This window comes from Nycticebus coucang, chromosome 10 (genome assembly GCF_027406575.1).
Source record: "Nycticebus coucang isolate mNycCou1 chromosome 10, mNycCou1.pri, whole genome shotgun sequence".
NCBI classification, from domain to species: domain Eukaryota; kingdom Metazoa; phylum Chordata; class Mammalia; order Primates; family Lorisidae; genus Nycticebus; species Nycticebus coucang.
Window position 1 is genome coordinate 101,779,564 of NC_069789.1, and position 25,746 is coordinate 101,805,309.

The window sequence follows — 25,746 nt, forward strand, 5'->3', positions numbered from 1 at the left end:
GGCTTACTTCTCCCACCTTCTATGTCACTATTCCAGAAGTCATGAATTACTCGTAACATCAAACTAGTAATTAACTTCTTTTATGTTTATTGGATATTTGAATAAATTGCTCTTTCATAACTTCTTCCTATTTTTCAGAAAGATGGTTGTTTTCTTCCTATTGATTCACATTTTTCTATCTAGTATGAAAGGACAACCAGTTGTAAACATTGCAGATAGCGTCTCAGTTTTTGCTTCTTATTTTCACTGTTTCACTCTATGTGTTTGTGTACGTGTCCTGTAAGAAAATCTTAGAATGTGCATCCAATCAGATTTAACACAATTTTTCTCTCTGGATTTTCCTTTTTATGTCTTTTTAAGAAACCGTACTTAAAAAAGAAAAGCATATAATAGGCATTAATAGTGCCTATTAGTTCAGGTAATTAGTTCTCCTGCATTTTTTTTAACATCTTTATGATTACTATTTAGATATTTAACACAGCTAGATAGACATTTTGTATATGATGACAGATAAAGATCCAATATTATTTTTTATAAATGTTTTCACTTGTCTGTTTTCATAGCTGGCCATCCTTTCCTTGTAGTTTATATTGCCTCTTTAATTTATATGTAGTTCTGTTTCCACACTCTGTTGATTTCTCTCTATGCCACTATCATATTGTTATAATTATACATTTATTATATATTAATATTAAACATTAATACATAATAGGGATTGTGATTTCTAACAACCATTTTCAACTTGTTTTGTTTCTGTCTTTACTTTTTTTTACTTAGGTTATAGGATCACCCTGATAAATTCTTTTTTTTTTTTTTTTTTTTTATTGTTGGGGATTCATTGAGGGTACAATAAGCCAGTTACACTGATTGCAATTGTTAGGTAAAGTCCCTCTTGCAATCATGTTTTGCCCCCATAAAGTGTGACACACACTAAGGCCCCACCCCCCTCCCTCCATCCCTCTTTCTGCTTCCCCCCCCCATAACCTTAATTGTCCTCATATCAAGATTGAGTACATAGGATTCATGCTTCTCCATTCTTGTGATGCTTTACTAAGAATAATGTCTTCCACTTCCATCCAGGTTAATACGAAGGATGTAAAGTCTCCATTTTTTTAAATGGCTGAATAGTATTCCATGGTATACATACACCACAGCTTGTTAATCCATTCCTGGGTTGGTGGGCATTTAGGCTCTTTCCACATTTTGGCGATTGTAAATTGAGCTGCAATAAACAGTCTAGTACAAGTGTCCTTATGATAAAAGGATTTTTTCCCTTCTGGGTAGATGCCCAGTAATGGGATTGCAGGATCGAATGGGAGGTCTAGGTTGAGTGCTTTGAGGTTTCTCCATACTTCCTTCCAGAAAGGTTGTACTAGTTTGCAGTCCCACCAGCAGTGTAAAAGTGTTCCCTTCTCTCCACATCCATGCCAGCACCTGCAGTTTTGAGATTTTGTGATGTGGGCCATTCTCACTGGGGTTAGATGATATCTCAGGGATGTTTTGATTTGCATTTCTCTAATATATAGAGATGATGAACATTTTTTCATGTGTTTGTTAGCCATTTGTCTGTCGTCTTTAGAGAAAGTTCTATTCATGTCTCTTGCCCATTGATATACAGGATTGTTGGCTTTTTTCATGTGGATTAATTTGAGTTCTCTATAGATCCTGGTTATCAAGCTTTTGTCTGATTGAAAATATGCAAATATCCTTTCCCATTGTGTGGGTTGTCTCTTTGCTTTGGTTATTGTCTCCTTAGCTGTACAGAAGCTTTTCAGTTTAATGAAGTCCCATTTGTTTACTTTTGCTGTTGTTGCAATTGCCGTGGCAGTCTTCTTCATGAAGTCTTCCCCCAGGCCAATATCTTCCAGTGTTGTTCCTATGCTTTCTTTGAGTATTTTTATTGTTTCATGCCTTAAATTTAAGTCCTTTATCCATCTTGAGTCAATTTTTGTGAGTGGGGAAAGGTGTGGGTCCAGTTTCAGTCTTTTACATGTAGACATCCAGTTCTCCCAACACCATTTATTGAATAGGGAGTCTTTCCCCCAAGGTAAGTTCTTGTTTGGTTTATCGAAGATTAGGTGGTTGTAAGATGTTAGTTTCATTTCTTGGTTTTCAATTCAATTCCAAGTGTCTATGTCTCTGTTTTTGTGCCAGTACCATGCTGTCTTGAGCACTATGGCTTTGTAGTACAGACTAAAATCTGGTATGCTGATGCCCCCAGCTTTATTTTTGTTACTAAGAACTGCCTTAGCTATACGGGGTTTTTTCCGGTTCCATACAAAACGCAGAATCATTTTTTCCAAATCTTGAAAGTATGATGTAGGTACTTTGATAGGAATGGCATTGAATAGGTAGATTGCTTTGGGAAGTATAGACATCTTAACAATGTTGATTCTTCCAATCCATGAGCATGGTATGTTCTTCCATTTGTTAATATCCTCTGCTATTTCCTTTCTGAGGAGTTCATAGTTTTCTTTATAGAGGTCCTTCACCTCCTTCGTTAGGTATATTCCTAGGTATTTCATTTTCTTTGAAACTATGGTGAAGGGAGTTGTGTCCTTAATTAGCTTCTCATCTTGACTGTTATTGGTGTATACAAAGGCTACTGACTTGTGGACATTGATTTTATATCCTGAAACATTACTGTATTTTTTGATGACTTCTAGGAGTCTTGTGGTTGAGTCTTTGGGGTTCTCTAAGTATAAGATCATGTCGTCAGCAAAGAGGGAGAGTTTGACCTCCTCTGCTCCCATTTGGATTCCTTTGATTTCCTTGTTTTGCCTAATTGTATTGGCTAGAACTTCCAGCACTATGTTGAATAGTAAAGGTGACAGAGGACAACCTTGTCTGGTTCCAGTTCTAAGAGGAAAAGCTTTCAGTTTTACTCCATTCAGTAAAATCTTGGCTGTGGGTTTGTCATAGATAGCTTCAATCAGTTTTAGAAATGTGCCACCTATGCCTATACTCTTCAGTGTTCTAATTAGAAAAGGATGCTGGATTTTATCAAATGCTTTTTCTGCATCTATTGAGAGGATCATGTGATCTTTATTTTTGCCTCTGTTAATATGGTGGATAACGTTTATGGACTTGCGTATGTTAAACCAGCCTTGCATCTCTGGGATGAAGCCTACTTGATCACGATGAATGACTTTTTTGATGATAAGCTGTAATCTATTGGCTAGGATTTTGTTGAGAATTTTTCCGTCTATATTCATGAGTGAGATTGGTCTGAAATTCTCCTTTTTGTTTGGGTCTTTTCCTGGTTTTGGTATCAGGGTGATGTTTGCTTCATAGAATGTGTTGGGGAAGATTCCTTCTTCCTCAGTTTTTTGGAATAATTTCTGCAGTACAGGAATAAGCTCTTCCTTGAAGGTTTGATAGAATTCTGGAGTGAAGCCATCTGGACCAGGGCATTTTTTAGTTGGAAGCTTTTTTATTGTTTCTTTGATCTCAGTGCTTGAAATTGGTCTGTTCAGGAGGTCTATTTCTTCCTGGCTAAGTCTAGGGAGAGGGTGTGATTCCAAATATTGATCCATTTCCTTCACATTGTCAAATTTCTGGGCATAGAGTTTCTGGTAGTATTCAGAGATGATCTCTTGTATCTCTGTGGGATCAGTTGTTATTTCCCCTTTATCGTTTCTGATTGAGGTTACTAGAGATTTTACTTTTTTATTTCTAGTTAGTCTGGCCAATGGTTTATCTATTTTATTTATTTTTTCAAAAAACCAACTCCTTCTTTCATTAATTTTCTGAATGATTCTTTTGTTTTCAATTTCATTGATCTCTGATTTTATTTTGGAGATTTCTTTTCTTCTACTGAGTTTAGGCTTAGATTGTTCTTCTTTTTCCAATTCCATAAGATCTCTTGTGAGATTGTTGATGTGCTCTCTTTCTGTTTTTCGAATATAGGCATCTAAAGCGATGAATTTTCCTCTCAAAACTGCTTTTGCAGTATCCCACAGGTTTTGGTAGCTTGTGTCTTCATTGTTGTTATGCTCAAGGAAGTTAATGATTTCCTGTTTTATTTCTTCCTGCACCCATCTGTTATTCAACAGAAGATTGTTTAATTTCCATGCCTTTGGGTGGGGTCGAGCATTTTTGTTAGAGTTGAGTTCCACCTTTAGTGCCTTATGGTCTGAAAAGATACAAGGTAAAATTTCAATTCTTTTGATTCTGTTGATATTTGTTTTGTGTCCCAGGATATGATCAATTTTGGAGAATGTTCCATGGGGTGATGAGAAGAATGTATATTCTTTGTCTTTGGGGTGGAGTGTTCTATATGCGTCTATCAAGCATAGTTGGTCTAAGGTCTCATTTAAATCTCTTATATCTTTGTTTAATTTCTGTTTAGAGGATCTGTCCAGCTCTGTAAGAGGTGTGTTAAAGTCCCCTGTTATGATGGTATTATCAGATATCATATTGCTCAGACTGAGTAAGGTCTGCTTCAAGAATCTGGGAGCATTTAAATTGGGTGCATAAATATTTAGAATTGAAATGTCTTCTTGTTGTAGTTTTCCCTTGACCAATATAAAGTGACCATCTTTGTCTTTTTTGACTTTAGTTGCTTTAAATCCACACGTATCGGAAAATAAGATTGCAACTCCTCTTTTCTTCTGAATTCCATTTGCCTGAAAAATTGTCTTCCAACCCTTGACTCGGAGCTTTAATTTGTCTTTTGAAGCCAGGTGTGTTTCTTGCAGACAGCAAATTGATGGCTTGTGTTTTTTTAATCCAGTCAGCCAATCTATGTCTCTTCAGTGGGGAATTCAAGCCATTAACATTTATGGAGATAATTGATAAGTGTGGTAGTATTCTATTCATCTTATTTGGTGAGAGTCCATTGCTTAGTTTTATCTTTTGCATCAGTGTGGAGGTTAGGTTCTGTCCTTTGATTTCTGAGTTCTTACTTTGCTGCTGATCCATTGTGGTGGTCAGTGTGCAGAACAGGTTGAAGTATTTCCTGTAGAGCTGGTCTTGTTGTGGCGAATTTCCTCAATGTTTGTATATCCGTAAATGATTTGATTTCTCCGTCAATTTTGAAGCTTAGCTTAGCAGGGTACAGAATTCTGGGCTGAAAATTGTTCTGTTTAAGTAGATTAAAGGTAGATGACCATTGTCTTCTTGCTTGGAAAGTTTCATTAGAGAAGTCTGCGGTCACTCTGATGGATTTGCCCCTGTAGGTCAACTGGCGCTTACTCCTGGCAGCTTGCAGAATCTTTTCTTTTGTCTTGACTTTGGACAGGTTCATCACAATGTGTCTTGGAGAAGCTCGGTTAGAGTTGAGGCGACCTGGGGTCCGATATCCCTCTGAAAGCAGTGTGTCAGAATCTTTGGTGATGTTTGGGAAATTTTCTTTTATAATATTCTCTAGTATGGCTTCCATTCCTCTGGGGCATTCTTCTTCCCCTTCTGGAATTCCTATAACTCGTATGTTGGAACGCTTCATAAAGTCCCATAATTCTGACAGTGAACGTTCTGCTTTCTCTCTCTTCTTTTCTGCCTCTTTTACTACCTGAGTTATCTCAAAAACTTTGTCTTCTACCTCTGAAATTCTTTCTTCTGCATGGTCTAACCTGTTGCTGATACTTTCCATTGCATCTTTAAGTTCCCTGATTGACTGTTTCATTTCCTTCAGCTCTGCTATATCCTTTTTATATTCTTCATATCGTTCATCTCTGATTTGATTCTGTTTTTGGATTTCCTTTTGGTTATTTTCCACTTTATTAGCAGTTTCCTTCATTGTTTCCATCATTTCTTTCATTGTTTTCAACATGTGTATTCTAAATTCCCTTTCTGTCATTCCTAACATTTCTTTATAGGTGGAATCCTCTGCAGTAGCTACCTCATGGTCCCTTGGAGGGGTTGTTCTGGACTGGTTCTTCATGTTGCCTGGAGTTTTCTGCTGATTCTTCCGCATGAGTGATTTCTTTGATCTGTTTCCTTGCCCTAATTTTCCTTTCACTTCCTCTTGCTCTTTAAGTTTTTGTGCCTGTGGACTAAGGGTTACAGGACGAGAAGGGTGAGAAGGTTGAGGAGCAAAAAAGGGATGAAAGAAAGGAGGACCGAGTGATAAGAAAAAAAAGAAAGATAGAGAAAGGAGAGGGGGTGGGGATAAGGAATATTGACAAAAAGAAGAGAGGCACAGAAAGAGGGAGACAGGGCAATATCGGTGTACAGTAGGGTACTTTGACACAACCTTAAAAAACCCCACCTTCTGGGACTGCCCAGTTGGGTGGTTCACTTGAGGTCAGCAGCTCTTTGCTAACCTGATCAGACACAGTACCCCACCTCCACCAAGTAGAGAGGAAAGACAAAAATGCTATAAATCAAACCAAAACAAGCAAACAGAAAACTTTACGGGGATACAATTGGGTGAAAAACCAAATGATAGTGGTAGAAACACTAGCAAAAATGAAGTTGTAGTTATTAAAAAAGGCAGCAATGGGAAATTATAATTAAACTAGAAAAGTTGAGAAAGAAAAAGGGATCTGTATGGAAAAGATTGAAATTAAAAAACAGAAGAACATCAACAACGTCAAAATAAACAAACAAAAAAAAAACAACCAAACGAAAAAAAAGAAAAAATACACAACCAAAAACAAAGCAGTTTGTATATGTTATTGAATATAGTCTGGGCAACACGTGGTCTTCTGGGGTATGAGATGTTAGTCACAGTTCTGATACGACTGGAGCCTGCTGATTTCTCAACCCCCAGCAGGTAGACACCCTAAATCTCTCTTCAGCCCACTTAAAAGGCACTTTGAACTTGTAAACTTGCTGAGCAGAAGCTTTCCCAGCTTTCTCGCTGGAATCACTGCTGAAGTGGCTATCCACTTACCCAGTGTGCCAACACTGGTCTCACTCTGCCCCTGAGGGTTAGGGCTGCAAGGCGGCTCAGACCCCACCCTTAGGCTACTTGGTTGCTGGGTTACAACCTCCCACCCGTTTCTAGCTCTGCGACCCTGAGGGCGGAGCTTGCCGGGGCAGATCACTGACAATGGTTCCGTATGACCCACCGCCAAACACTATTAGCTCCGTCTGGCTCAGCGGCACAGACTGGGGCCCTAAACAAGGGCCAAAGTTCTCCGCACTCCCGCTCAGGCCTTCCCCAGGGCAGTTCAACTCAGTGCCAAGCCCAAGGACATCAAAACAGTTCACAGGTAAGGCGTTTCTGGTTTGCAGTCTTGCTGCTACTGAACTTACAGTTGTGGGCGGGTTTAGATGGATTGAACACAGGTGACCACTTGCCGGTTTTCCACTGTTTTAGTCCTCCTCTTGGGGTCCAGAAGTCTCTCGCTGACTCCCTGTATCCTCATAGGAGTGATGATAGGCAGTTCCCACCAGCCAGAGATGCCTGGAATCCTATCTCCCCAGACTCACGGTGCCCAGATGCAAGGAAGCTGTTACTCGGCTGCCATCTTGCTCCGCCCCCCCCACCCTGATAAATTCTATAGAAAGCCCTTTGAGATTTTGCCTGGAGTTTATGGATTAATATATCAAAGTTGTCACTTTCATTTTATTGAATCTTTTAATTTAAAAATCACATATATACTTAATTAGGGCTTTTATGTATTCCAATAAAGTTTTAAAATGTTCTATTTAAAGTCCTTAAATTATCTTTTATTAGATGTTCTTAAATACTTTGTAGTTTCATTGTTATTGGAAAGTGTATTTTTTATTCAATACTCTCTTCTCTTGGAGTGTTACTGAAATAAAGAAATGGCTTTTATATACAGTCTTATGTTTAGAAACATTATTGAATTATTTTTAATATTTGCCATATTGGTTTGGATATTATACATAGATGTATTGGCAACAAGATGGAGAAATAGATTAATGGGCAGAATAAAAACTCGAGAATAGGCCCACTAAGATTGGAAAACGAATTTTCAACAAAGGCACAAAAGCAAGTCTTTGAAAAACAATAGTCTTTTTAATGTACGATTCTGGGAAAAGGCACATGTTTGTGGAAAAAAAGAAGTGCATTATACATCCCACCACACACAAAATAATGTAAAATAAATCATAGAACTTAAAATGTACAAAAATGAAACTATAAAATTTCTAGAGGATAACATAGGAGAAAATCTTGAGATTGGAAAAGATTTCTTAAATATGACATCAAAAGCATGTCCATGAAGGAACAAACTGATTAATTATACTTCATTAGGTGTTGTATATGCCAAAAAATGATCCAATTATATGCTTCAAGTGTATGCACTGTGTTGTATTTGTGTCCCAATCACTCTGTCTAAAGATAACAAGAGAATCTGTCCTGTTCTCTGAGAATTCCAGAGGCATTGCATACCCTATGAAGACACGCTTACCAAGAGCAGTGACCATCTTCATAAAAGGGTCTTGCTTCTATTTCATTGAAATCTCTTCCATTGTACTGAAAACATTTTGTTTACCTTCCCTTTAAATTAACAACTCATTTTGTTTTATTTGGTTTTTAATCTTGTATGTTTTGATTTCTTGTAGGCTGATCCCAAAGTTGTGAGATGGAGAATCAATATAAGGCGATCCTGTTGCTGAAAGGCTTGGATCTCATTACCCATGAGGAACTGGATAGGTTTAAGTTCTTTGTTCCAGATGAGTTCAGTATGCCTGGGGGCAAACTAGAAACTTCAAGCAGGACAGAGGTAGCTAACTGGATGATTCAAAATGCTGGTGTGGTGCCCACGGTGATGAAGACCATTTGTATTTTGCAGAAGTTGAATTACATGAATGGGGCAAAATGTCTTCAGGAAGAGAAGGAGAAAGGTAATGTGAGAAGACGGAACCTGCCCAGTGCTTGTCTCTGCCCAGCCTGGGCCTTTCCCTTCCTGACATCAGTGGGATAAGGCCCCCAGTGCTTCTTGTTGGAATTTGTTTGCTAACTTAGTGCACCTGCCTCTCTGTTCTCTTCTTTGGAGAATCACTTCTAGAAAGTCTGTTAGAAATTCCTCAGATCCATTCCGGTGTTGGTTTTCCATCTCTCGTTCCAGGCCTTGGGGCTACCACTTACGATATCCTCTTTCCACTTTGCCCATTTTTGCCTCCAGTCTACTTGCAGTAAACATGGACAGAGATTTTCAATGTTAATTTCTCAAAACCCCATTTACACAGTAGGTATTTCTCTCACATTTTATCGAAGCCTTGAAAATGACATAATCATAGCACTGGACAATCGAAATTGGGATGTCAGGGACCTTTGCTATTTCACTCAGTCTATCCATTCCTCTTCTTTCTCCAGGAGACAGTCCTCTCTAATTAAGGTATTCTCTCTCCTGCTCTCTCTCCAACACAAGTGGCAATATAAATTACCCATCACACACAGACTATTTTTTACATTATTCAGTAAATCACTGATCATCTCTCTCTAAAGTATCTACATTGGATTTTAATTCCTGAGTTTGTTTCCTGAGAGCATTAGATATCTTTAAATGACTAAAAAATAGCAAGGGAGCATTTCACTCAATGACTCTCCCAAATGCAACAGTTTTACGACTTAAGTACAACTCCATCTGACCACAAAAGTTACAACAGCTTTTTTTAATTTGAGAGACAAGCTATCACTCCTCTGTCATGTCTGGGCTAGAGTACAGTGGCATCATCATAGCTCACTGTAACCTCAAACTCCTGGGTTGGGCTCAAGTGAGCCTCCTGCCTCAGGCTCCTCAGCAGCTGGGACTACAGGCATGCACTAGCATGCAAGGTTGATTTTTCTATGCTTTGTAGAGACTGGATCTCGCTCTTGCTCAGTCTGGTCTCAAGTCTTGGCCTCTCAAAGTGCTGGAATTACAGGTGTGAGCCTTATACCTGGAGCAAAAACAACTTTTTAAGTAGTGTTTGTGTGTGTGCGCGTGAGGACTCAATGCATGCAACACCAATGACATGGTTTCTTATGCATTATTTCTTTGAAGGCTAAATGAGACCATGTAAGGATGATATAAACAGCATAATTCTATACAGACATAAGCAGCTGGATAGTATCGAAGGCACTGTAGAGAAAAGACTGGTTGTACCATGCATTTTATTTTACCAGAGTATCTGATTAGAAGGTGTAGTAGTTCACAGCTATGGCCATCAGGTGGCAGCAACTACACATAATTGGGTCCCAGTAACCAACTGCCCTGTTTTTCTGATCTGGGACAAGAGACAGGAATCCAGAAGTTGTTGGCAAACATAGATGGAAGATATTTACCTCTTATTTTCTCCTCAGAGAATTTATTCTTCTTTTGACCGGGATAACACCAAATTTCTCCTATTGTAATCTTTCCCCTATTTGCCGTTCGAATAATCCTGGGAGTTTATTACCTGATCAGCTGAAAATGATCCAATTTGAAACCAGGTTGGAAACTCAAGAATGACCAGCAGCTGTGTGCAGTGTACAAAAGTCATTCAAGTTCCTTGATAGCCTCAGAAGTTCATCCAAGGCCATACTTAGCCCTCATTTAAATGCAGAAAATTGATTTGTCCCCCATTCTAAGTACTAGATCAGAAGCCAGGTTTGGGTTTGTTTCATCTTTCAGCCTCTATTGACTGCTCCTTCTTTATAGCCGTGCAGAGTGCCACATGCTGCTCACCCCAGGGAAGGTGGAGGAGATTTGGAGAAAACTTTAAGGAAGACAGAGGCAATAATCAGTAGATGAGAGAGGGTTTTGTAGGAAGAGAGATAAAAAAATATGAAGACACTTAAGCCTGGAAAAAGGAAGCTGAGAAAAAATGTGATCGAAGTCTACACAATTCTTGTAAGATTAAAATAGGTTGAAGATGGTAAATGACATAAGTGAAAAAAATCTGTCCTTGATTAGTCTGGAGACTGAGATTTCTATGGTGGGTAGGTATGCTCTTCCACAAATTTGTCACTAGTCTACTATGTGTGAGATGGAGAACAGCTGCTGTGATGTGATGGAGTGCTCTTTGAAGGATCATACAGAGAACCTGCTACCTCAGAGACAGCCAAATCCACTCTCAGCTCTAGGTAAATCATTCTACTTTCTGATAAAACCAAGGCGATTTGCTTTGTTACTTCAAAGCAGAACTGATGAAGTTCTACCAGAAATTATATCCTAATAATTTCTCATGCCCTCTTCTGCCTGAGAGTGACTTAAATAATTGAACATGACCATCTTGTTGCATGGTCTTTCTAAAAGAAAACTTGAGCAGTGTCCTGGCTTTGTAACAACCCACTCTTGTGGGAACTAATTCATTCCCACAAGAACTAATCCAGTCTTGTGAGAGAGACAGCAGCACCCATTCTTGAGGGATCCACCACATAACCCAAATTCCTCCCACTAGGTCTCACCTCCCAAAATGTTACATTGGGGACCAAACTTCCACATGAGTTTTAGTGGGGACAGACAACCCATATCCAAGCCATAACACCTTTCTGGTGTGGCTTTTCTCAGTTCTGTGGTGTTAGAGGGTGTCTAACCCTAACATTCAAGTTCCAAGGTATTCACAAATGTGTTGTGGTTGTGGATGGCTGCCAGCTGATTTTCAGAAAGGGAGACTGGAGCCAGGGGCCCTCTATTCTGCCCTCCTGCTGATATCACTCCTCTTATTTGCTTCTCGAAAGATAATGATATTTCAGTTTCTTCGCCACTTTTGTTCATCTCTTGAGGGTTTATGTGTCTTTGTTTCTAATCAGTTACCAAGCAGTACAAATCAACCAAAAAACCAAAGACTACTCAAACTGGAACTGGTCCTGTTGCCTCTGCAGATGTCAGAAATGAGGCCTTGGCACAATGCGCTGCACCAGATGTCTCTCCTCTCAAGGTAGGATGGGGCAAGTGGAATGACGTTGGTCCTTATAAGAGCAGCGTCTGGTCAGTATCTCCTTCATTTTCCACATTGGGGCCTGTGTTCTTTATCTCATGTGTGTAAGTAAGGAAAACAAGGCAACAATGTGAAGAGTGTGTCTGGGTAACAAAAAGAGAAATCACCTCAGACTCAGCAGATCAAACACCTGTTGAACTTTCAAGCTCTTGCTAGGCCCTGGATGCTTTGACGCTTGGTTACATGCTGGATTCAATTAGGAGAAAATGCTGAAAGAGATGGTTATTTTCAGAAAGTATGTTTTAGAGCCCTTCTGGTAGGAATATCTCTGAGGAAATGAAAGGAATAGGAGAAGAAGAATGTCAAGTCCAGTTTAGTTGCAGCAGAGACCCCGCCAGTTGCTCAGTAGCTGACAAGGTCTTTCAGGATTGCCGTGAGTTGGATGGAGGGGGAAGCCGTTTATAGACCTGTGTTGACCAAGTTGAGTCAGCCCTGTTTACCTGAGAAGGAAATGCTTAGTCCCGGGGGAGCAGAGGGTGACACCTAACAGTCCCACCACAGAATCCACTGAACACATGCAATTCCATTTTCTATGAAGCAGGTGTTGGGTCATTTTATAAGTGTGTCAGCTATAGGAAATGATTATATATACTCCATTCTCTTTGTCTAGAACAGCTCCTTTCTCTGGGCTTGGCTGAGAAATGTCTAGATTTCTTTGTGAAACAAAATCCAGGTAGAAGTGATGCATTTCAGCCATCAGTTAAGGAAATATGCTTTATACAGTCTGAAAGCCCAACCAAAGATACATGGGTATCTTTGAGAAGCAAATTTGTAGTGGCCTTCAGGGGTGCTGATGTTTTTCTGCACTGCTTCAACCTGAGTCTGCTGTATGTCCATCAGGGTCTTCTCACAGACCGACGTTCCAGGTCCCATCAGAGTTTCACTCCTACACTTGGCCTTGCATGCCTCTGTTTTTTTTCCTCTGTGTTTCTTTTTGTCTTTGGACAGCAAGTTGCCTTTTAAAAGCAATATTTTCTCTCAAAACAAACCAAAAGAGACAATTTCGTGTCTGTTAATTCAGAAAAAAGAGAGAATAAAATTTACATATAATCCTATTGTCTAGAGAAAACCATATTTTACATTGATAAGTATCTATCTAGGGAATTTGCATGTGATTTAATGGTTTATTTATGTAAAAAGTAACATATTATATGTCCTGTTCAGGATCTTCCCTTTATTTAATCAATTATAACAGTTTATTATATTATTCCTCTAAAGCATTTTAAAAATTTGCATAGCAATCTATTAGGTGACTATACCAGATTTTATTTAACCAAATCCCTTTTGGGGTATTTAAATTATTTCAAACTTTATAATTATAGGTAACAGGATATAATTCTTCTATGTAAACCTTAACACATAACTCATTATCCATATCTAAGGGTAAATTCGTAAAAGTAGAATTAATTTTCCTTTTTACTTTTCCCTTTAACTCACTTGTAGGATCTCTGACCTGGGTTTTCCCCTTTACTCAGATTTAACATAATTCATACTTTTATTATACACAGGGTCTCACAGGAATTTGGGAGATTCTATGCAGATCACTTGGTTCTCTTACTTTTACAAAATAAAATGAAGGTTCAAAATAGCATTGGATGGAGGAACAAGGGCATATTATGCCCTAGAGGAATGAATAGAAGATAGGACCAGATTTATCCCTTTGCCTTAGCAGTGTTTCAGAGATCTAATGAACATCTTGCATATAGTAGATGCCAAAACGAACACTCAGGTTTGGAGAGCCTGCCTGGAAAGCTCTCCTCATAGTACAGGAGTTGAAATCTTCCTTCTGCATTCTCTTTTCTATCTCGATAATTGTAGGTCTCAAATCTCCTCCTCTTTACACCTCCTTGTCTCCTACTTGATTCCACCTGTCTCCTCCTCTTGGCTGGCTTTCTGAAGTTTAACATCACAGGTGAAGTAAGGCTCTCTGAATAACACGTTCTTTACTCGCAGCTGATAGCTTTCTTCTGTTGTCTTCAGCCTGTACAGAAGCAGACGGTGGCCCACCAGGAATCTGTCCAAGAAGGAGAGTTGCAGAAAGGCCCTTTGACAGTCTTGGTTCTGAAAGCAATGGAGCCCTTTGAGTGTGAGACCCAAGAAGGCAACCGAGAGATGATGTTTCATGCTACAGTGGCTACGGAGACAGAATTCTTTTTTGTAAAAGTGTTCAAAACACAGCTAAAAGATATATTCACCCCAAAGAGAATAATTGTGATGTCAAAATATTATTGGCACAGTGGTTTCCCGGAGGGGACTAGTACCTTGCTTATGTCTGATGCTAAATCTAACCAAACGATCTGTGTCCAGAAGAACATTAGGAGAAAAGCTGGTGAAACCCCAAAGATCAAAAGCTTCAAAGTCAGCCCATTGGAACAATGGTGAATGGGCTGTTTGTAGTCCAGAAAGTAAGTTCCTATCAATAATTTTATATGGGGTAGTAAGAATACAATATTTTCACTCTTAGGTAAAAGGGACTTTAGAAATTACTTATTTTCATGCATTTTATGTAGATAAAAACTAAAACAAATAAACACAATAATACTAAATGCTTAAGGAGTTAGTAACATGCCAAAGCTTTCACAAAAACTCAAAAAGTGTTTTTATTATCAAGAAGCTGGTGTAATCCTGTCTCACTTTCTATTTATCCTTGTAGCCTCTGAAAAGTGATTACCGGGCGGCACCTGTGGCTCAGTGAGTAGGGCGCCGGCCCCATATGCCGAGGGTGGCAGGTTCAAACCCAGCCCCGGCCAAACTGCAACAAAAAATTAGCCGGGCGTTGTGGCGGGCGCCTGTAGTCCCAGCTGCTCGGGAGGCTGAGGCAAGAGAATCGCGCAAGCCCAAGAGTTAGAGGTTGCTGTGAGCCGCATGATGCCAGGGCACTCTACCCGAGGGCGGTACAGTGAGACTCTGTCTCTACAAAAAAAAAAAAAAATGATTACCATACTCAAATAATTTTTCCATTTCTGTTATTTTTGTACTTTATATAACACATATTATCTATATTCCAACCAACTATTAGTGGGAATGCCAAATAACTGCAGTTGGGTAATCAACCAGATTAATTGACCTGGAAAACCAATAAGCAGGGCAGGATTTTTTTAAAAATGAAAAAAAAATTAAAATAAAGAGTTTGTTTAAAGAAACTTATTAGAATTGAGAATTAATAAATTATTATGACTCTGGGGCTTCAGGGAGTTAGCCTTGCATAGTGACTTCTTCTGGTCTAGAACAGGACTAAAGAACCACAGAAGGTTCTTCTGCTGACACTGCCTCCAGATGCCTTTGAATAACCTTTGCTGTCTTGAGTTAGTTGCAAAAAGCATATGATAGGCAAAATCTGTCTTCCTAGAAAATTCAAACATAAAATGCCCTTGGATAGGAAAACCACATTCTTGATCCTAGTTTTAAGCCCTTGATCTGGCTAGCCATCTGCTAAGATGCATATATATTTATTTATCTCATAAATCAAAGCTAAAAAAAATCAACATCCTACATAACTGAGCAGCACTCTGTTTCCTTTTGGTCTGGACTTGACCATGAATTATTTCTCATCCTTGACATTTTACTCATATTTAGAATGTTTATGAGGTCTTACATCATTGCCTCGTGTCTCTTCTGGACTTGTTGCTTGAAATAGCTCTCCTCCAAACCCAACCCCAGGGTTGTCCTTTCCCCTCACTGTTCTGGCTTGTCACCCTGGAAAAGCCCCATCTTCTCCCTGCACCAGTGTTTGCTTCTCTGGGCCATCCTAGTCTCCTGAAGGAAGAGAGCTTAGGACTGGAAAGATAGACACAGGACACAGTTTTTTACAATTTTCTAGCACCTATTAGATATATAACTGCTGGTTTCAAAGCTGTTTTTTTTTCTTGTGCAATTGACCTTTGAACGATATGAGGGTTAGGGCCACCAATTGCCACAGAGTTAAAAATTTGTGTGTAACTTTTGACTCCCTTAAAACTTAACTACTGATAGCCTACTGTTGAGTGGAAGATTGACTGATAACATAAACAGTCAGTCAACACATAAAGTAAGGTAGATAAAAGAAAATGTTATTAAGAAAATTATAAGAAAGAGAAAATACAGTTACTATTCATTAAGTGGCAATGGATCATCATAAAGGTCTTAATCGTCATCATCTTCAGGTTGACCAAGCTCAGGAGGAGAAGGAAAAGGAGAGATGGGTCTGGCTGTCTTAGGGGTGATAGAGGTGGAAGAAAATTTCTGACTAAGTGAACTTACTCAGTTCAAACCAATGTCGTTCAAGAGTCAACTGTAGGTGCATCTTACAAGGGTACGTGTCAAATTTACTATGTGTAGAATATTAATGTTGTAACACAATAATTAAGAAAGTGCAATGAAGGCTGTGTTAACCAGTTTGATGTAAGTATTTCAAATTGTATATAAAACCAGCACATTGCACCCCATGAATGCATTAATGTACGCAGCTGTGATTTAATAAAAAAAAAAAAAGAGTCAACTGTATTTCTTTCTGGAGGCTTCATCTGAAATGTCTGATATCTTATTGCTGACATTTCCTAACCAAATTATCTGAAATTAGGTGTTGCTTTTCTTTTGCAGAAAACAGAAAAGGAGAATGGTATATTATTTAACATAAATGACAACACAGGGAGCATGAAAGTATTGGTGCTTGGAAAACAGGACACAAACTTTGAGGAAGGGGATAAACTTCAGCTTACATTCTTTGAGCTGTTAAAAAGTAGAGGAAAACTACAGCTGAAATCTGGAATTCATAGCCACATAAAGGTGAGAACTGCATGGACACCTCTCCAGGGTGCTGGTATTTTGTGTTTCCAGTGAGAAGGCTGGACTGGTGCTATTGAACAGGATATGGGATGGAAGAGCCTGTCATGCAGTGCACTATTCTCACTGAGGGATCTCCCTCCGGGAAATACACAGTGAAGGGAACACTGACTTCACAGGGAGAGGCACACATTGTAGTGTCCACAGCATGACACAGTCCCTTGGTAACACTGCAGGGCTAATGCAGACAGCTTGCCCAGGGTTGGGCAGGTCATTCTGACTAATGTATATAAAGCAGACACAGACCACGAACACTCTGAAGACACGTTTTTTTGAGTCAATCTGAGCATCCCTGCAGCAACCCTCATGCAGAGCAACTAAGTCAGTGTAACCCTCTCCTCCTGTCCCTCTGCCACACCATCATTCCCATCCTTGGGTCACACGGCATGCTTGGCAGTGCCTGCCATCTCCCTTTATAGGCGTGGAGGCAAAGACCTGAGAGTCTGCCTGCGTGCCCTTGTGAAGTAGAAGAGTGTATTTCTACTTACAGGCAAGGTACTAACTTCAGGACAGTGATCTAAGAGGGAACAATATGTGGGGAGGTTGGGAAGGAGATAATTTCATGAGAAGACGAAAAGATACATTTCTGAAGAACAAAAATCACTATAAGAAAAAGATAAGTCTCTGACTTTTTGTTTTTTCTCTTTCTAGGTTATTAAAACCAAAAAGAAATGAGAAGGACCAATTCAAGAAAACGTGATCCAGCTTCTTCCACCAGCTCGTGAGGGAGCTGAGAGCAGCAGTTCACAGGCTCTTCCCCCACAAAAATAGGATTACAAGGGGATGATTCCTGGATAAACAACTCCAAAATTATCAACATATTATCACAATAAAAGTTAATTTCTCATTCATCACAGCCTTATGGTCTGGTTTAGTTTGCCAATCTCCGGTCTCAAGCTGAGAGACTAGCAATGTATTGGGTGTTGATAGCATATTTGAAAGTAAATATATCTGAGAGTTGGGGAAGATGGCAGATTAGAAGCAGCCCATGCATGTACCACTCTTAAGGAGAGGATCAGAAGTTTTAGGCAGATTCCTACCTACCGATGGCTCTTCTTGGAAAGAACATTGTAAAACCTGCAGAACCTGCAGAGTAGTGAAGAAGTGACACAGAACCTGCAGAGTAAAGGAGACGGTAATGGGGTGATTCATTCAGTAAGGTTGAAGTTATCTGTGAGGAAGCATCCACCACGGGAAGGGTCAGAAGATAGAGCCCTGGGGCTCCAGGCTCACCTCCTCACCTCTCAGGCATGGCGGCCCCAGCTCTGAGGGGGTCCCTCCACCACCACAGACCTCTGGGCTGATCAGGGAGCTTCTCAGGGTCTGTGCAGAAACATACCAGAAAGGAAGCACAGCAGGGAGGGATCTGGTGGCTGCTGATGCCGGATTCTGCAGGTGACATGATCCTGAGCTTTTGATATTCTACAAAAGTACAAGTATAATTCAAGAGAGAAAGGATAATTGTTCAAAACTTAATATGAGAACAAAATTAATACAGCTGCTCTATGCCTCATTTTTTATACAAAAATTAATTCAAAATTGATCATCAGCTTAAATGTAAAAACATACAACTATAAAGCTTCTAAAAGAAAAAAAACAGGCAAAAATCTTTGTGACTGTGTTCAGGAAAAAAAATTTTAGGTATGACACCAAAAGCACAAACTATGCAAGATAAATTTTTGAGAATTTGAACTACATCAAAATGAATAACTTCTACTTTTTAAGAGGTACTGTTCAGAGCATTGAAAGTCAAGCCCTAGATTTGGGCTTAATATTTTCTAGTGACATAGCTGTGGCTTTGTATCCATAATTTATAAAGAACTGTCAAAATAGAATGATAAGACAACCGACTAAATTTTTTAAATGGCTAAAAAATGATACATGGGTGGCAAATAAACACATAAAAATATACTACTCAATGTAGTTCATCTTTAGAAAAATAAAAATGAAACCTACAATGAGATATCACTATACACTTATTACAATGGCTAAAAGCAAATCTGACCATACAAAGTGCTGACAAAGATGTAGAAAACTGGAACTATCATACAATGCTGGTGGGAATATAAAATGGTAAAACCACTTTGCAAAAGAGTGTGGCAAATTTTAAAAGGCTAATATACACCTATACTGCTAAATTCTGAGGATGACGCAGAGCAACTGGAATTCTCATTATTGGTGGGAATGGAGTATCTTACAGTAGTCACTTCAGAAGGGAGTTTGGCAGTTCTTACACGTTTAAACGTACACTTACCATACGACCCAGCAATCTTGCCTCGATTTTTTTTTTTTTTTTTTACCTGCTTGGAGTGGTAATGTTTGTTCATATAAAAATCTGTATGTGAATACTTGTGAAAGTTCATTTATGTAATGTAATTATATGTAATTAAACAACCCAATGTCCCTCACCTGAAGAATTAATAAACAAATTTTGACAGATCCACACAATTAACCTATACTCAGCAATAAAAAAGAATAAACTGCTGATACATAGAACTACATAGATGAATCTTAAATGTAGGTAGGAAGTAAGGGAAACCAGACTCAAGATTCTATGTACAGTTTAATTTCTTTTTTTTTTTTCTTATCGTTGGGGATTCATTGAGGGTACAAGAAACCAGGTTACACTGATTGCATTTGTTAGGTAAAGTCCCTCTTACAATTGTGAGGGTTTTTTTTGTTTTGTTTTGTTTTTGAGACCGAGCCTCAAGATGTCACCCTGGGTAGAGTGCCGTAGCATCACAGCTCACAGCAACCTCCAGCTCCTGGGCTTAAGCGATTCTCTTGCCTTGGCCTCCCAAGTAGCTGGGATTACAGGTGCCTGCCACAACGCCTGGCTATTTTTTGGTTGTAGTTGTCGTTGTTTGGCAGGCCAGGGCTGGATGGACCCCACCAGCTCTGTGTATGTGGCTGGCACCTTAGCCGCTTAAGCTACGATATTCTGGAAAAGGCAAACGCATAGACCAAGAGTAGGTCAGCATCGGCCAGGAGCTTGGAGTTGGAGGAAAAGCCAACAACGAAGTAGAATAGAGCAGGAAATTTTTTTGTGTGATGAAACTATTCTATATCTTGATTTTGGTAGCAATTACATGATTATATGCATTTGTAAACACTCACAGAAATTTCCATTAATAAACATATATTTTACCATATATATGTGTGTGTGTGTATGTTTTTTTAAAGTCTCACACTGTCACCCAGGCTAGGCTACCATGCTATCAGCCTAGCTCACAGCAATCTCACACTTCTGGGTTCAAGGAATTTTCCTGCCTCAGCCTCCCAAGTAGCTGGTACTGTAGGAGCCTGCCACCACACCTGGGTAATTTTTCTAAAACTTTTAGTAGAGATGGGGCCTCATTTTCATTCAGGCTGGTCTTGAAATACTAAGCATAACTCCCAACTAAGCCTCCCAGAGAGCTTAAATTATAGATGTGAGCCATGGTGCATGGTACTATATGGATATTTTACCATAACATGAAAAATAAACATCCAGTTGAAAGATGGAGGTATGGGTGTTTTTAATATGCTGTTATTTTATTTCTCTGTAATAAGTACCTATAGCTTTTATAATAAATAACAAAGATGAAACTCTTTAAATAGCCCCCCACCTAAAAAAGATCAGGGATTTTCAAATAATGGATATTTCTCTACTTTGAGGTCTTTATGCCTTTTTGTCTTAGCTGAGAATTAAAAGCCTTGGACTTTCACAATTGTGACTTCCCCATTCCGTCCCTCACAGCTTCCTCTTTACTCAACCCCCTCCCCTGACATATGCACCCATTCCTAAACCAGTGTCTGTGTCATTAGGAAAGTGATTGTTCCCTTCAGTTCCTTGTTTTTCACTTCTTATAGGTAGAGGAAGAAGTAAAACTATTAACTTTCTAAAACTAATATGAAGACTAAGCAACACAAATGTTATTGTGTACAGAATACTAGAGCAATAAATGTGACTACATTTCAGTTTCAGATATCTACTGAATGGCAGACTATTCCACTCTAAAAAATTAATAGTCTTCAGTGTTTGCCTAATGCAGGTCTGCCTTGGAGCAGAACCAGGAAATGTGGCTGGAGAGCTAATGAAGAGCTGTTGGCATTTCTGGAAATGAATGAAATCAGTTATTTGACATCAGGCAGGCCTAAAAATTGTAATATATTCTTGCAAGCCACCAGAAGGCATCTTATTTAGCAAATAAATTCCCGATTTTGTCCCATCCAGGAGACCATTCTGAAAAGATGTCCACTGCTCTGGGCTAGAGCAATCCCTTCCTAAGACACAGGACTTGGCAGTTAAAGCCCAGGCTGAACATTATCCCTCCCTGCCCTTTCTGTGAACACAGCTGGTTCATTATTGACCAGGGCCTAATGCTGTAAGATCATATCCAAAGTTTAAGCCCAAACACTGTTTGAGGCCCCCATGACCCATCTTGATTCACAAGGCACAAAACTCTTTGCTTTTAAGTAACTCACAGAGACTTCTTTTGAAATATTTCATTAGAAAATGTGAAGATGTTTATTTCTTTCTTCAAATTATAAGGCTTATAGTTGCAAAATAGACTTTTAAAAAATAATAAAACTTATAAAAGCACCCCTAACACTCATACCCAAGAATATATGTATGTATACACACATATGTATATATATAAAATGGCATATACAGTGTTGTATTTCACCCAGGTACATTTATCTTTTCTTGCACTTAGAAATTATCTCCATAAACATCATTATCCACAGCATCCAGGTTTTAGAAGAAGCTGTCTAGTGAAGTTTCCAAGTCTGAATCAGGACCATGTATTTCTTTATTGATTTTCCTGGTCTTGATGACCTTGAAGAAGAAAGAGAGAAAGATAACCAGTTGAAAAGCAGATGGTCATTCAGTGATTCCTTCGCTCACACTGTTTCCTCCCCTTAGCCACAGCTCTTCTTCTATGCCCCTCTAATGACTCTCTTCTCATTCTCACCCACCTCCTTTAATGCGTTCTTGTCGTTTGAGTCATGCCTCCCCTCCTCTTGGCTGGGACCGTGAAATGAGGTGTCTATGACAACCCAGCATGAGCCCAGGGGGAAGAGCAGGAGATGGCAGGGAATAACAGGAAAGAAGGAAGAGCCCATGTAACCAATGCAAGAGTTTAGGGGAAGGTTCTCAGTGGCAGGAAGGCAAGAGGAGGCTAAGAAGATATTCCTGGAGCAACTGCCATAGAGGAAGATTTGAACGTTTGACGGATGGTCCCCTGAACTAAAGGAATCTGAGAGAATTGCATGTCTGTGTGCTTGAATGTATCGGCTCTTGTTTTGAGCTGTTGGCATTCCAGCAGTAGCCTTTGTTAATGTTCCAAGAATCCCACATGAATGCATGTGCCAGCGTGACAAAGAACGTTTTTGTTGTGTACATCCAACCACCTCTGTCTGTTGTAGACCAGTGTATGACTATCAAAAAAGGCAGGTACATGGTGTTCCGCGTTGCTCAGGGACATCTTCAGTGGCTAACGTCTGTTATGAGCTGTCTTGATAACCCACTGTGGTAGAGAATTTTCTCCCATTTTATAGATGATGAACTTAAAAGTTCCCAGTGTTAAGCTTTTAGTCAACTAGAAAATTGCAGAGAGCCAGGAGTTGAAACAAATGTGCCTGAATCCAACCCAAATCTTAACTAAATTATCTTCCTGTTTTAACAAAGTCAATCTGTTCTTCATTGTTTAGCTTAGGTATCATATTTTTGAGCATCTATCTACATTTTCTTTTTTTTACTATGTTTAAAACTATCCTTCTTTCAAAAACATGATGGAAAGAACGAAAGCTTTTACACACTATAGTACAAGGCTTAGTTCTTCTTCCATCTGCTGGACCTTCTATATAATAGTCACAGCCAAGGATGTCCCACCTTTAGGCTTCTCTGTGGTATAATGGAAGGGCCACGATGTGTCTTGGGCCACATGTTAAATACACAAACACTAATGAAAGCTGATAAGCAAACAAAAAAGTCCGTGCATAATTTTCGTAATATCCACCACCATAGATAAGCAAAAACGTCATTACATAATCCACATGTGAACTGTAGGCCACAGGTTGGACACCCCTGGCTCTGCAAACAAAATCATTTGATGCTTTGGAAGAATGGTGTTTCTATACTCTCACCTTCATGTAACTGTGAATTACAGATCTTAACTGACGCTTATCCATACATCCAGATGCCAATTCAAAACAGATGAGCTTCAGTTTATCACCTTCCTCACAGTTGATACTGGTCAGTCGTCCATATACCACTACTTCCATCTGCCCTGTGTTATCTTTTATTTCATAATAAGTGAATTTATCCATCACACATTTCTGCAAAAGAGAACATCAGCTTCTGAAAACTAGATCAAGAAATTTTCACATATATAAGAAATACAGAGTGTCAATCAGAACTTTTGCCTTTGACAGAGAAAGTTGAGCTTTAGGTCAAGAATTCCAAGTATGAAATTGTTTAAGGTACTTGGTCAGTGAATTATGCCTTTTAAACACTCTCTTGAGCCTTCTTTGTTTAAGGTCTTTATCAACTGAATTTTTTAGAAAAAACTTTATTTTTTGTTGCTTCCACATTGGTATAGTTGAGTTTTTTAAGGAGTCTGGATATAGTGGAATCTGATTATCTTAGTAAGTTTCTTTGATACCTATCCAAGAACAGAGAAGAGAGGCCATTTATGGTTCATTGTGAGTCTGGGAAACATTACTGCAAAGTCCTCATTAATTAGATTGTTACCTAAATATGTAATGCTTTATTCAATCTTCTTTATTTAGTCATTCTTGAGCAATCTGCCCAAATCTTAAATCTAGATAATCTAGTCTCATTGTTCTCACCTACTTTATTCATTAATTCTAGAACCACATATATATGTACAGTCATTTAAACAGAATGTATAGAAAACATCATGGGCGAAAGCGAGACTTCTAGAAGACATGTGATGGAGTATGGAACAATACTATAATTAAGAAGTTAGGTTAGCATTTATTTGATGAAAGACATACTGTAAATCTAAGAATTCACCAAACTTCTTTGCATTGTATTGTCCCTATTTATAAATTAAGGGATTAAACTACAGGATTTCTCTAGTCTTTTTACTTTAATGTTTTTCCCAGTATTTAAAGCAGAAGAAAACTGTTCAACAATCTTCTAATGAATGAATGAATGGGAAGAGGTGAGGGCACTCTGGAGTCCAGAGGGCCAGAATCCTAGCTGCAGTCTAGAGCAGAGCAGTCTCTTTGATTTCTTACTCTGGCTGACATAGCCAAGATATAGGCTTGTTAGGGCAACTGTTTATTCATATTTAAACTAAGTTGTCATTGACACATATGGGGAAGAACTCAGAGAAACTAAACCTGAAGGACATGTGCATTGATATGAACTCTGCTCTGTCCTGGATCAGAGTAGCGGTGAATGTGTCATCATAGCTGATAAAATGCCATGGTTTCTGGTGAATCTCTTAAGGAAGAATTTGCATGGAGATACCTTGAGTAAAGGAAGGTTAAGAGATTATGCGTCCCATATCCTGAACAGGAAAGACTCCACCCAGCCATGTGTGGTCAGGCAGGTGCCTTGACTTCCTGTGTTCAGTAAGTTGACTAACCTCCAATTGAGAAATTAAGATCTTTTTAAAATTTGGGTTGCAAAATAAATTTCATAAAAAAAATTCTGTGGGCTTACCCTATGTACGAGGAACACCCCATTCACAAACTTCCCTTCAGTTTGTGAGTGAAGGTGACTGATTTTGGGAGTTCTACCAGCTTGGTTAATCAGGCTTCTTGGGATCTCCATCTTTTTATCAGCATCCATCTTCAACACGGAGGTATTGAAAGTGTATACCTCCAGAAACCCATTTCGGCCAATATAATTTGATATGGCAATGATATTCTTTGGAGTGAACATCTCCTTTAAGTTGATGTTAAAAACCTTTACTTGGAAAACTTTCCTCTCAGTAGCCACCGTGGCATGAAACATCTTTCTCTCCTCCTTGACTTCATATACAAACGGTTCTGTCGCTTTCAGCACCATCACTTCTATGGGTCCACTGTGGTGACCTTCTGTGACAGCTTCTTCAGACACAGCCCTTGGGCTTGACATCTACCAAAACACACACACAATTAAGACAGGGAATAGGGGGTCACTTCTTGTGAAAGCCATTCCTTTATCATATCTACATTTTTACGTATTCTTCAATTAAGATTGGAGAATGTTTCTAACATCATATACCTTCACTACCTTTAATGATGTCAATGAAAGCTCATAAAATATTGATCACATTTGGCCAATGAGGCATGGTTTCTTACCAGTTTTGGCATTCCTTAATCTAACTCTTTAAGTGTTGATCTTTTTTTTTATTGTTGTTGTTCTTGTTTTTGGCTGGGGCTGGGTTTGAACCCACCACCTCCGGTATATGGGGCTGGCGCCCTACTCCTTTGAGCCACGGGTGCCGCCCAAGTGTTGATTGTTGATAGAGAGGTATATGAGAGAACTGCTTGAAACACCCCACCTGGAGTATGGCTTCTGATTAGAACTGTCTTTGACTATGCTCAAACACCTGGGCTATGGAAACGATGCCCAAAACATAGCACTCTGGATATTCAAAATTGCCTAAAAATGAATGACAGTTATTTTAACTTTTGTACACTTTAATGTACATACAATCTATGCCCACTAAATGTTGAGGTTTTGAAGTTCAATAAAGCCAAATTTGAATCCTGACTTTAATAGTACCTGTGTGACCCTGGGGAAGACTTTGCTCTCTATGAACCTATTTTCTCATATATGAAAGGAGATAAACAATGGCATCTTCACATGGTGTTATAAAGAATAAATGACATCATGTACATGAAGGACATAGGTTTTAGAGTCTAGAACTCAGTAACACTCAATATCTTACTTGCCATTATTTTTCCACAGTCTATTTGGGGTTTGTATATCTGCTCCAATGAACAGACATTTCATGTTTAATGATGACTGTGTTGATGAAAACCTTGTATGGAAGCAAAATACAAAGTATAGTGTAAGAGAAGCCCTTTGCTTCTGGACTGCCACAGGGGGTATTGAAATTTCATTGACAAGACTGTGTCGAGCTATTGTCTTTT

General features: G+C 39.0%; 2 protein-coding genes across 2 annotated transcripts in view; one reads left to right on the top strand and one right to left on the bottom strand.

Moving 5' to 3' along the window:
• Positions 1-7,667: 7,667 nt before the first annotated feature.
• Positions 7,668-17,950, top strand: AIM2 (absent in melanoma 2). The gene is given in 6 exon segments (XM_053605970.1): positions 7,668-8,763; positions 11,636-11,763; positions 13,804-14,170; positions 14,173-14,228; positions 16,402-16,587; positions 17,296-17,950. Coding segments are annotated over 6 exon segments (1,023 nt in total). The 5' UTR covers positions 7,668-8,501; the 3' UTR covers positions 17,320-17,950.
• Positions 17,951-20,469: 2,519 nt separating this feature from the next.
• LOC128596037 (gamma-interferon-inducible protein 16-like) overlaps positions 20,470-25,746 on the bottom strand; it is a 46,113-nt gene continuing 40,836 nt past the window's right edge. Inside the window, exons 10-12 of the mRNA XM_053605379.1 lie at positions 24,326-24,742; positions 22,777-22,968; positions 20,470-21,466 (exon numbers count right to left, since the gene is read on the bottom strand). Of these exons, the coding sequence (XP_053461354.1) occupies positions 21,386-21,466; positions 22,777-22,968; positions 24,326-24,742 (690 nt within the window). The 3' untranslated portion in view covers positions 20,470-21,385. The remainder of the gene's footprint in view (positions 21,467-22,776; positions 22,969-24,325; positions 24,743-25,746) is intronic.